We start from the raw sequence: 12429 nt of genomic DNA, 5'->3' as shown, positions 1-12429 counted from the left end.
TGGCGACTTTGCAAAGAGGTCTGCGTGACCCGGAGCTGCAGGATCGGGGAGACGGGGCGTCTCTAGGGGCCGCGGCCCGGGTAGGGGCCTGACACCAGCCGCTGGGGGCGACCAGCTCCATCCAACCCACGGAGACTGGTCGGCGAGATCTTGGGGGCTGCCGCTGGGCCCCCGGGGATGGGAAGTAGAGGGAACTATCACTCCCAGCATGCACCGGGGCCTGGTTGGGGAACTCTTTGTCGCCCGGGAGCAGTAGGGTCTGGGAGGGCCTTTTCTTGTTGCACTCTGGGAGCTGTAGTCCTGGGTGGGACCTCGATAGAAAATAAGCTGGGCGGGCACCTGGGCGCTGGGCTAGGGGAGGTTGTTCTCCCCCAGGCTAAGAGCCTGGCCTGTTGCCATGGGAGTCTCACCTCCCTCTCCCACTTGGGGCTGTTTTGCCAGCACCTGCCTTGAACCCCCGGATATTTTTTAATGTAATAACTTGGCTGTTGTTTGAATTTGTCTCATTGGTCCTGAGCCTTGTGGTTCTTTATACTCAATCTTTTCTCCTCAATCATGGGAGCGAGACGCTTTTTGTGTTTAAAAAGTGACAAAGAGTCCTGTGGCTGAATATTCACCCCTGAAAGCTTATGCACCAATACATCTGTTAGTCTATAAGGTGCCAAAGGACTCTGTCACTTTTTACAGATCCAGACTAACATGGCTACCCCTCTGATACTTTTTGTCTTGTAAGTGAAGGCTGAGCTTCTGGAGCTTGCCCAGCAGCTTGAGTCTGGCAAGGAAAAAAAAATCAGATAATATGTGGCTCCTGAGACTTTAATGGGGTTGGCAACATGATAATACTACCTGTGGTCATGATTAATAATTTGGGATATACTTATCTCTTAGAACTGGAAGGGACCCTGAAGGGTCATTGAGTCCAGCTCCCTGGCTTCACTAGCAGGACCAAGTACTGATTTTGCCCCAGATCGCTAGGTGGCCCCCTTTAAGGCTTGAGCTCACAATGCTGGGTTTAACAGGCCAATGCTCAAACCACCGAGCTATCCTCTCTCCCCTGCAATTGTGTTGATGGAGCTGAGAGAGGAAGGATTTTGCTGCACGTGAATGTACCTGCATGAAGCAGATTGTGTGTGTGTGTATGTGTATTATTATACACAGAACTTATCAGAAACATTCTAGACATACACAAATTTGAAATAAAAATTGAATCAGAATGGCCCAAGGACACCAAGCTCCTCCTCACCTTAAAAAGACCTTTATCCCTAAATCAACTCTTCTGTCCCAAAACCTCAACTCCCAAAGTGTGCTATATTGTGCCTGCTGTGCCTTTTCACTGTGCACTTCTCGAGCAGTACCTATCTTAGCTTTCATATCTAAACTAGTGTACAGTATGCAGATGAAAGTATTAATATGCCAGATTATTTATGTTTATACTTAATAGTACCAATAGGAAAGGGTGTAGGGTTGGCATGTTTTTTTATGTATCCTAAGTGGCAGTGTAATGCTGACAGATGCTGCTTGTCGGCAGGTGGGATTGAATTTGGGAACCTTGGGCAGACTCATTAATCTCTTGCTAAGTGGTGTTGGTGCCACTTGATGGGACAGAGCACCACACTCAGGAGGTGTGTGGGTTACAGCAGCATCTGCAGAATCCACAGGAATAGACTGTTCTGGGATGCTTTTCTTATCTCAAACTATTAAGCAAACCTTTTCCAGTGTTGTATTGTTTTTCTTCATGCCTGTTACAGAGTAAAGTGTGTAGTTGGGATAAACTTGTGCAGTTCCTTTTCTCTTTATTAAAAAACAGAGCTCTATGTACACTGCCCATACTCTAAACAAACTATGGCCTACCAGTTGGATCCTGCCCACCAGCCGTTTTAATCCAGTCCTTGAGCTCCCGCTGGGGAGGGGTCTGGGGCTTGCCCGGTCTGGCGCTCCCACCAGGGAGCAGGGTCGGGGGGCGCTCCACGCGCTCCCAGAAGCAGCGGCATGGCCTCCCTCCGGCTTCTACATGTAGGGCAGCCAGGGGCTATGCTCTGCACGCTGGCTGTGCCCCAAGTGCCACCCCTGCAGCTCCCATTGGCTGGGCACTGTGGCCAATGGGAGCTGCAGGGACAGTGCCTGTAGACGGGGCAGCGTGCAGAGCCACCTGACTGTGTCTCCGCATAGGAGCCGAAGAAGGGACATGCCACTGCTTCTGGGAGCTGCTTGAGGTAAGCACCATCTGCAACCTGCACCCTTGAGCCTCCCCTGGTGCCCCAACCCTGTTCTCCCTCCTGCCCTCCGAAACCCTCTATCCCAACCTGGAGTACCTTCCTGCACCCCAAACCTCTCCTCCCCAGCCCCACCCCAGAGCCTGCACCCCTTTCTGCATCCCTACCCCAGCTCTGATCCCCCTCCCACCCTCCAAACCCCTCAGTCCCATCCCAGAGCACTGTCCTACACCCCAAACTCCTCATCCCTAGCCCTACCCTAGAACTTGCACCCCCAGCCGGAGTCCTCCCTTCCCCACCACAGCCTACTTCCCTACCCAGGCTGGAGCCCCTTCCCACACCCTGAACTCATTTCTGGCCCCACCCTGGAGCCTACACCTCCCAACCAGAGCCCTTACCCCCTCCTGCACCCCAACTCCAATTTTGTGAGCATTTGTGGCCCGCAGACAATTTTTATTCCCAGATGTGGCCCTCAGGCCAAAAAGTTTGCCCACCCTTGTTCTAAATCCATTATCAATAGCTGAATAAACTGAGGCCAAATGGGAATGCATGTTTACTGTGTTTTGTTTAATACAGTCAGTGATTGAAGGTAATGCTCTTTGTGGAGCTTTGAAGGTTGATAAGAAATCACAAATATCTGTACTTCCATGTAAATACATTAGCATGGTCTACTCACCACTATGGCAACTTGGTTAGCAGCTCGAGTTCTTTCCTAGGCTCCCCTTTAGGTGTTAACTTAAACTACTAACTGGAGTTGCCAAGGCTGTGAGCTGTAGCTCACGAAAGCTCATGCTGAAATAAATTTGTTAGTCTCTAAGGTGCCACAAGTACTCCTGTTCTTTTTGCGGATACAGGCTAACACGGCTGCTACTCTGAAACATATCTTTGCTGCTATTTCAATCCAAATTACCTAACCTGAGTTAAGGACACACCTTTTTTTTTCTCCCTAGTGTAGATGTACCCTTAAACCCATATAACTTTGGTCATCTGAGTAGTCCTATTGAAGTCAATGAAAGTTGCACACATGTAAATGTTTGTGGGAACAGGGCCCAAGGTAATATTTTATTATTTGTGTGCATCTTTCCCTCTCAACAGTATTGATAAATATAGAGTTTTAGGTCCCAGTACAGCCAAACCTTAACTTTACAAACGTGAGTATTCCGTTGACGTAGAAATACTCACGTGTCTAAAGTTAAGCGTTCATATAAGTCGTGTCATAGTTGGAGCCTTACTGTGGATATGGATGATTTTTGTTTTGTTTTAGAGAAAGAGTTTTGAAATACCTACTTTTGCTACAAATCTAGCAGTAAATACAGTATCCACTAATGTATTCAATTTTATTTTTCCTCTTTGTTGTTACAATTTTATTATGGAAAGCTATGGAAGATGATGATGTAAAACTTGAAGAAGAAATAAATATAGAATTGAGCAGAATCAGTGTTACTTCCCTTGAAGTGGATGATCTCAACACTGATTTATCAGCAGAAGCTTGGAGTGATGGTGAAACAGTAAGTGTTTAATGGAAGCAGGAGGGATAGTACTGCCTTTACTTTTGCATGGCAAACTTGTGTCTTTTGTGGAGGCCTCTTGCATTCTTGTTTTTCTAAGTTACTTGGAGGTGTACTACAGGATGGATTTGATTTAAATCACTAGTCCAGGAAGACTCAATTTAATCATGAATTTCTACATAAAGTGCATTCTTGTTGGTTGTTATAACCTTAATATATATTCTTCACAACTCAGAGATAGATATAGGTTTCATTTTTAGAAGATACACACTATATATTTTTAAGTGATTTATTTTGAAAACTTTTTAGATTAGTTTTACAGCTATATCAGAAAATGAACAATTGTTTGGTTATTTCATTTACCAAAGGTAATTGAAGCAGATAGTTCACCTCCCAATGACTTCATAAATATTTTCAGTTCAACAGGTTAATCATTAATATTTGGAGGATTTTCTTGTTGTGCTATATTTTTTCTTCAACAGAAAAAATATAATATTTTAACAAAACAAGTATATGAATTTTTGAATTTAGTTAAACATTCAAGTTTTTTTTAAAATCAGGTTTGTTTTAAATTTAAAATTAAATTTGACTATGTCAGCCAGGTCAACATGAGAAACTTAAAATATTGGCTTGTGCAATTAACTCAGTCGTCTTCACCTTCATTTTCCTATTTGTTCATAATCTGTAACAGAAAAACAAACTTTCCTGCTTTTTCAGGTCCCAAATGATTTCTCAATTTGAAATGAATTAGTCCAGAGGAAGAAAATAGTCTTTCTACACCGGTAGAAGAAGCTACTGCTGTTAAAAGTGATATTATCACTTCAACAGTCTCTGAATCCAAGTGCTTAAGTGACTTCCACCAGTTCAGTGGTGTGACTTTCTTTAAAACATCATCAGCTAACATATATTTCTTGAATGGTTCACCCTTAGCTCTGAAGTTTATTATAATTGGCATTATGGAGTGATGATTGCTGGATGTCCATGATATAGCCAACTCCTCTTCTTCAGCAGTTAAAATTTGACCTTGGTACCGAGTATTGAGAATATTTGCAACTGGAGATAGTGCTTGTCCCATTCATGTATTTTTTTTTAATGCTTGTAATTTAACTCTGTCATTGCATATTTCACTTTTTAAGATCTCACTCAGTTCCTTCAAATTTCAACACCGTCAGCAATAAAAGAGCTATTTCCCTGCATTTTGTTCAAGGCTACAGAAATGGGCTTCAAGGTACTCAGCATGTGTTCAATGTTTCTCTTAAGCTCAATGTTGAGAACTTTGGCTGTGACAGTGCCATCTGTTTTTTTCATGGTTTTGTTCACAAATTGTCATCAGATTAGGCCGGTTCTTTATATAGTGCTCAAAACAGTCCACTATTGAGTTCCATCGCATGACTTGTGGGAGAGTTAGCTTGGTTCCTCCCACTTTTTTTCAGAGCAGCTGCTGCAAAGTGGTTGTTATGGAAGTATTTTGCAATTTCAACAACATTAACCTTTATTTCTGGAACACTGAGGTCTTTGGCTAGGAGATGGATCAAATGAGCACTGCAACCATATGTTATTAGCTTGGGACTCTCTTCTAAATTTCTTCTCATCTTGGATACATTTGTAGCATTGTCTGTGGCCAAGCTGCCTACTAGATGCTTGAATTTTTTTTTCACAGTTTGTTATAGCTTTTACTGCTACTTCTTGTAAGTATTCTGCTGTGTGTGCATTTTCCGATGTACCAATTGTTTCTGTAAGGAAGACATTCCATTCTTCTTCTTCTACAAGCAAATACAACAGAGTCATTGTGGATATTGCTACACCTATCAAGACTCAGGTTAATAATTTCACCCTCTAAACCTTTTGCATACTGCTCAATTTCTCTTTCATACACTTTATCCAGCAATTTGCCTACAACATCTGCTCTGTTGGGTGGACTGTATCCTGGTCTTAATGACTGAACCATGTTAATGAAGTGTGGGTTCTCAAACATACGGAAAGGAGAGTTTGTTGCATAAACAAACTGGGCAATTTTTTCATCAATTACCTCTTTTTGCAATTTGCTGGTTCTTATCACAAACTTATCTATGGTTGTTTCTGGATGATGGAGATTTTTTTTTCTTTTTCACACAGCCACAAGTGATATACTGTGGCTGTGTGACATACATGATGTGACTGAAACTGTTATCATTGGCAGATAACTCTGAAACTATAGAAAATGATGGTGATTTTAAAGGTGGATAGTCTTCAGAATCCTGTATGTTGAGGACAGATTCTCCTAAACAAAATAAGTCAATGCAGTTATTTAATTATTATTACCATACTGCTCATTTAGTATTACCTAGTGCATTCACTGACACTCAGTACTACGTTAAAGGTGAAATTGTAAAAGGAAGATCTACCTATTTCAGCTATTTATTTTTTATCACAACTGCATCTAAAATGATAGTACCATAGAATAACAACTATAGTTTTTGCTCAGACACAAGAATTCAAGAATAGTCCAGAAGGAAGACAGGCAGTCCTTAAGAAAGAAGTTTGAAATAAAAAAGTTTTCCAACCTTAAGATCCTGCATGTTCAGACATATTCCTTTAATCATCTTCAGCGCAGCTTCCTCCTGAGAAGGAACACTTCTCATGATGTTGTTTCATTCAGGAAACCAGGTCTTGCATTTCTTTGTTACACTGTTTGCAGTTTGCATGCATGCCTGTCTTACCCACAGGTAGACGAACTTCATTAAAATATTCCCAAACTGGGTGTCTTTTGCGGCCTGCTGCCATTATAGGTTTCCCCTTCTAGTGAGAGAATGGTATGGTAGGTCTCCCATCACTGAAGGCTACACTCAGAAAGACCTCAAGACTTCTAGAATATGCTGCTCAAACAGTTTCACTTTTGTTTCTACTGGCTGTCCCTCTCTTCTCACATTTATCTCCAGACTTCTCCTTGTCCAGATCTGTTCTGACCCCCACAAAATATTGGAACTTTTTGAAACTTTGCACTTTTAGAGAGAGGTAAAGGATTGACTCTGTGTACAAAAATTTGCAGAGGGACAATAGGGTTGAGGTCTGTTATTTCTCATCTCTATATTTATTTATTTATTTAAAACATTTTTGCTGTTAACAAGCATGTTATCTCTGGAGACAAAATCCACAGTTTGAGAACTGCAAAAGTAACTAAGCATCTCTGATGGTATCTACTAGACTAAGCACTGAGTCCCATTGGGTAGATAGAAAGATTAACCTAAATAATCTACGCAGAAGCTCCTGGAACCCCATAAGGTTGGGTCCCTAATCCATGAGCTGTTGGAACTCATTTACAAAACTTTTCTTATATATATATATATATAATATATATATATGGTCTCATACTGTAGAATTAGAATTTATAATCCCAATTCCATGATGAGATAGATTTGAGCTATAATGTATCTTAATTAAAATGATCTTTAGATAGGATTTTTTTTATAAAATGCTTTTTGAGGAAGAAACTATTTAAAGAAGAAAAAAATAAATTTTATTTATGTATTTATTCATTAAAAATCATTGATTTTTATCTACCCTGGTGTACTACAGGTATCATAAAGTCTAGGTGGTGAATGCATTATTTCCTAATATTTATTCTCTGGAGGAAAACTTCCTTCAAATGTATCCTTCTCCTGTTAATTGAACTCCGTGAAAATGTAAACTTGAAGTGACAGATAAGCCCCTGAAATAAGCTGATATTAAAGAAACGCCTACTGTGAACTGTGTATTTAAAAGGGCATGTGTTAAAGGAAAGCTATTTATGGGGTACAGAATGAGTTGCAAACTGACTTTCAGAAAAGTGAAATTGGTAGGTCGGGCATTCTGCTAAAGTCACAAGATCAGATTCCAGTGGATTGTAATTTTTTATAGAACTTTTCAACGTTAAAGATGAGTGAACTTTAAAATCGATAAAAGATAGATAAAAGTTGTGATGGTTAATCAAATTAATGTTTGGTCTTAAAAATTGGGCTTGCAAATCTTGCAGGAAGAAGCTGTCTTGTGGTATATTTACAATACTTCCTGAGTTTTGATTCTTTCTATGTAAATTAATCCCTTTAGTTTCCCCCCTCCCTCCTTTTTTTAAGCTGTCTTCTAAATTCTATCCAGTTGATTGAGACAAGGTAGGTGAGGTAATACTTTTTATTGTAGGCCAACTTCTGTTGGTAGAAGGTACAAGCTTTTAGTATCATAGAGCTCTTCTTAGGTATGGAGAAGGTAACCAGACCGTTGCAAACATTCCCTTCCCCATACCTGAAAAAGAAGCTAAAAGCTTGTACCTTCCACCAACAGAAATTGATCCTATATCCTGAGACCAACACAGCAACAACACTGCATCCCATTGATAAGATATAATTCTGGTATGTAGGTGCCTAGAATTATATACAGTATTCATAGAATCACAGAACTGGAAGCCACCTCGAGAGGTCATCTAGTCCAGTCCCCTGCACTCAAGGCAGGACTAAATATTATCTAGATCATCCCTGACAGGTGTTTTACTAACCTGCTCTTGAATCCCCATTATTGGAGATTTTTCATAACCTCCCTAGGCAATTTATTCCAGTGCTTAACCACTCTGACAGTTAGGAAGTTTTTCCTGATGTCCAACCTAAACTGCCTTTGCTGCAATTTAAGCCCATTGCTTCTTGTCCTGTTCTCAGAGGTTAAGAAGAACAATTTTTCTCACTTCTCCTTGTAACAACCTTTTATGTACTTGAAAAATGTTATCATGTTCCCTTTCAATCTACTCTTCTCCAGACTAAACGAACTCATTTTTTTCAATCTTCCGTCATAGGTCATGTTTTCTATACCTTTAATCATTTTTGTAGCTCTTCTCTGGACTTTCTCCAATTCGTCCACATCTTTCCTGAAATGTGGCGCCCAGAACTGGACACAATACTCCAGTTGAAGCCTAATTAGTGTGGAGAAGAGCAGAAGAATTACTTCTTGTGTCTTGCTTACAATACTCCTGCTAATACATCCCAGAATGATTTTTGCTTTTTTTGTAACAGTGTTACTGCTGACTCTCATATTTAGCTTGTGATCCAGTATGACCACCAGATTCCTTTCCTCAGTACGCCTTCCCATTTTGTATGTGTGCAACTGATTGTTCCTTCTTAAGTGGAGTACTTTGCATTTGTCCTAATTGAATTTCATCCTATTTACTTCAGACTGTTTCTCCAGTTTGTCCAGATATTTTGAGTTTTAATCCTATCCTCCAAAGCATTTGCAACCCCTCCCAGCTTGATATCATCCACAAACTTTATAAGTGTACTCTCTATGCCATTATCTAAATCATTGATGAAGATATTGAACAGAACTGGACCCAGAACCGATCTCTGCGGGACCCCATTCATTATGTCCTTCCAGCATGACTTTGAACTACTGATAACTACTCTCTGGGAACGATTTTCCAACCATTTATGCACGCACCTTGTCCATCTTATTTCCCTAGTTTGTTTATAAGAAGGTCATGCGAGACAGTATCAGAAACCTTACTAAAGTCAAGATATACCACATCTACTATTTCCCCCCATCCACAAAGCTTGTTACTCTGTTAAAAAAAGCCATCGGTTTGGTTTGACACAATTTGTTCTTGACAAATACATGCTGACTGTTACTTATCACCTCGTTATCTTCTAGTGTTTGCAAATTGATTTCTTAATTATTTGCTCCATTATCCTTCCGGGTACAGAAGTTAAGCTGACTCGTCTGTAATTCTCCGGCTTGTCCTTATTTCCCTTTTCATAGATGGGCACTATATTTGCACTTTTTCAGTCTTCTGGACTATCTCCCGTCTTCCATGACTTTTCAAAGATAATTGCGAATGGCTCAGATATCTCCTCAGTCAGCTCCTTGAGTATTCTAGGATGCATTTCATCAGGCCCTGGTGATTTGAAAACATCTAACTTGTCTTAGTAATTTTTGACTTGTTCTTTCCATATTTTAGACTCTGCTCCTACCTCATTTTCACTGGCATTCACTATGTTAGACATTCAGGCACCACCAACCTTCTTGGTAAAAATCAAAACGAAGAAGTCGTTAAGCACCTCTGCCATGTCCACATTTTCTGTTATTGTCTTTCCCCCTTCATTGGGTAACGGGCCTACTCTGTCCTTGGTTGTCTTCTTGCTTCTAATGTATTTGTAGAATGTTTTCTTGTTACCCTTTATGTCCCTGGCTAGTTTGATCTCGTTTTGTGTCTTGGCATTTCTAATTTTATCCCTACATACTTGTCTTATTTGTTTATATTCAGCCTTTGTAATTTGACTGAGTTTTTCCACTTTTTGTAGGACTCTTTTTTGAGTTTTAGATCGTTGAAGATCTCCTGGTTTAAACTGAATTTTCAGGAGAAATTCCTTAAGGTCAAAATTAAGGAGGTTGACTCAGCACTTCTTTATATCTGACTTATGATGCAGGTAGTGTATAGGAATGTGGAAAGAAAGCCAAAATGAGATTGACCCAAATCTTTTTCAACCTTCTGTTGTTAGTTTTGAGTTTTGGGTCAGTTCTCATAGGAGGCAGAGCATGTAGTGATGCCTCTTAAGGTTGTCTGACACTTTGCATTATAATGTTCTGTTTTCACTTGCTTGTTTTTTTAAATCTCAGTTAGTTCATTTACTCCTTATTGACCAATATATGATAATGGAAATAAATATGTTTTTGGTAACAGACATTTTTTATTGCTCTCCTTTGCCACCTCTTTTGGTCTCCTGCTCCCAGCATCACTTATTCTCTGCTACCATTTTTCAGTAGGGATGCATCCTTGCCTCAAAATCTTTGGGCTATGACTGTAACCTCAAGGACCCATTCTGTTATTTCCATCATCAGAACCTTTTCTCTTAGTAAACTGCCACTGCCTATTGACGGAGAGTTCCTAGAGCATTGGCCAGTGGGGATCTATTTAAAAACATAAGGCCTGATCCTAACAGTCACCTAGCACCCACAACTCCCACCAGAATAATGAAAGTCAGGACCTCTCAATGTTCAGGACCTCTGAGTACTAAGTGTTTCCTGAATGATGCTGAACACCTTAATCTCTTGTTGATATAAAAAGGCATTGACACTCAGCAGCTCTCAGAAGGCACTGGGTTTTTCAAGGAATTTGGACCCTTAAATCGGGAAAAACAGATACAGACTCTGAACAATGAAGGTGAGGAGTCTCTTGCCCAGGTGAACAATTTGCTGATGATGTTTCACACAACTGAGTTCATTCCTCTGCTTCTGCTTGCTCCCCTGTGCCTTTCTGCCTGTGACTTATGTAATCGTAAATAGAGTAGAGTACCAGTGAAAAGAAGTGGAGTACTGGGGGAGCAGGGATGTTATTTGCAGGCTCATCTGAGAGAGCTAAATTCTATGGCTAATTATGGTCCATGGGTTGGACTATACATTTCCTAGATGCACAATCATAGAATCATACAATGAAATGCTCTCTGATGTCAGTAAGAAGTTTTTACAGAGATCAAGGAGACTATGTGGCCTTTATGTAGTAACTAAATGTTTAGTTATTTATTACTTGTTCAGTGCCTTCTTGTAACGCCCATCATTCTGCGAAAATCTGTTCCTCTTCAGGCCACTGTGATCTCTGCCTTGTTTCTCTTTTCCCCCTCTCTGTTCTTTTCATTTCCATCCCCACAGCAGCATCCTGTTCCCAACGTAGTGCACTTTACTTCCATCCACTGAAATTATCAATAATTAAATAGTAGAGCTGCCTGAAAAAAAATCATTTAAAATTTTGTCCCACTAAAAATGTTGTTTTGTCAAAACTGAAATGTTTTGTGGAAATGGATTGGTGTTCATGAAATTTTCATTGGGAGGTTTTTCAGGTCCAGCGCCTGAGAGAGGGAGAGACCCACCGACCCTAGCATATCTAGAAGCCTGATGGTCAGGATACTTGCCTAGAGTGTAGGGAAACAGGGGCTCCCAACTCAGGGTCAGGGACTTGAATCTCGGGGTCTCCAACATTTCAGGAAAGTACCCTAAACACTAGGGTACAGACTCATTTTCTTGCTGGCCCATTGAATATTAAATTTATCATAAGTGGATCTGTTCCATCAAAAGAGATTGAGAGAGACTGACTCTATAATTGGATGGTGTGAGCATTTGCTGAGGACGTGGGAGACCTAGGTTCAAGTCCCTGGCATATTTATATTTGTGAATCTAATCTGTCCTTAAAAAAATCAATATCTGAGTAACAAAGACCCCACATCACATGTCTGATTCCTCCATATTGAATCATTTGTCCTTCTATTCAACCTGGATCAAACCAGTAACAAAGAAAACAATATCAATTAGAAAGATGCTTCTAGAGGGCAGTAGTAGTTAGATTGCTGTGAAGTCTAAATGACTGTCAAGTCATGAGTGAGACAATAATGAAATTAAGGCCTGACTGAAAAAATACATGATCTGTGGGAGGGATTGTGTGTCCCTCACTAAAATACTAGTGTTTTAGTGAGGGACACATACAATATGTGTACACACATACAGTATGTCTGCACAGCATTTTGGAGTGAACCAGGAACAAGTCTCCCAGCCTGGGTGGATAGGCTTAGCTAGTGAGGCTGGTGCTCGTGCTCTAAAAATAACTGTGTAGACCAGAGGTCGGCAACCTTTGGCATCCGGCTTGTCAGGGTAAAGCAGCTGGTGGGCCGGGCCGGTTTGTTTATCTGGAGCATCTGCAGGCACGGATCCCTCCAGCTCCCACT

At 40.7% G+C, this 12429-nt stretch overlaps 1 protein-coding gene across 5 annotated transcripts in view; it reads left to right on the top strand.

Moving 5' to 3' along the window:
* LRRIQ1 (leucine rich repeats and IQ motif containing 1) overlaps positions 1 to 12429 on the top strand; it is a 175157-nt gene continuing 162728 nt past the window's right edge. For all 5 annotated transcript variants that reach the window (XM_030548608.1, XM_030548612.1, XM_030548609.1 and 2 more), the window contains exons 1-2: positions 1 to 80; positions 3591 to 3721. In XM_030548608.1, coding sequence (XP_030404468.1) covers positions 3593 to 3721 — 129 coding nt within the window. In that variant the 5' untranslated portion in view covers positions 1 to 80; positions 3591 to 3592. The remainder of the gene's footprint in view (positions 81 to 3590; positions 3722 to 12429) is intronic.

This window comes from Gopherus evgoodei, chromosome 1 (genome assembly GCF_007399415.2).
Source record: "Gopherus evgoodei ecotype Sinaloan lineage chromosome 1, rGopEvg1_v1.p, whole genome shotgun sequence".
In the NCBI taxonomy this organism is placed as follows: Eukaryota; Metazoa; Chordata; order Testudines; family Testudinidae; genus Gopherus; species Gopherus evgoodei.
Note: the sequence above shows the minus strand (reverse complement) of the source record. Positions and strands in the feature narration are given on the sequence as shown.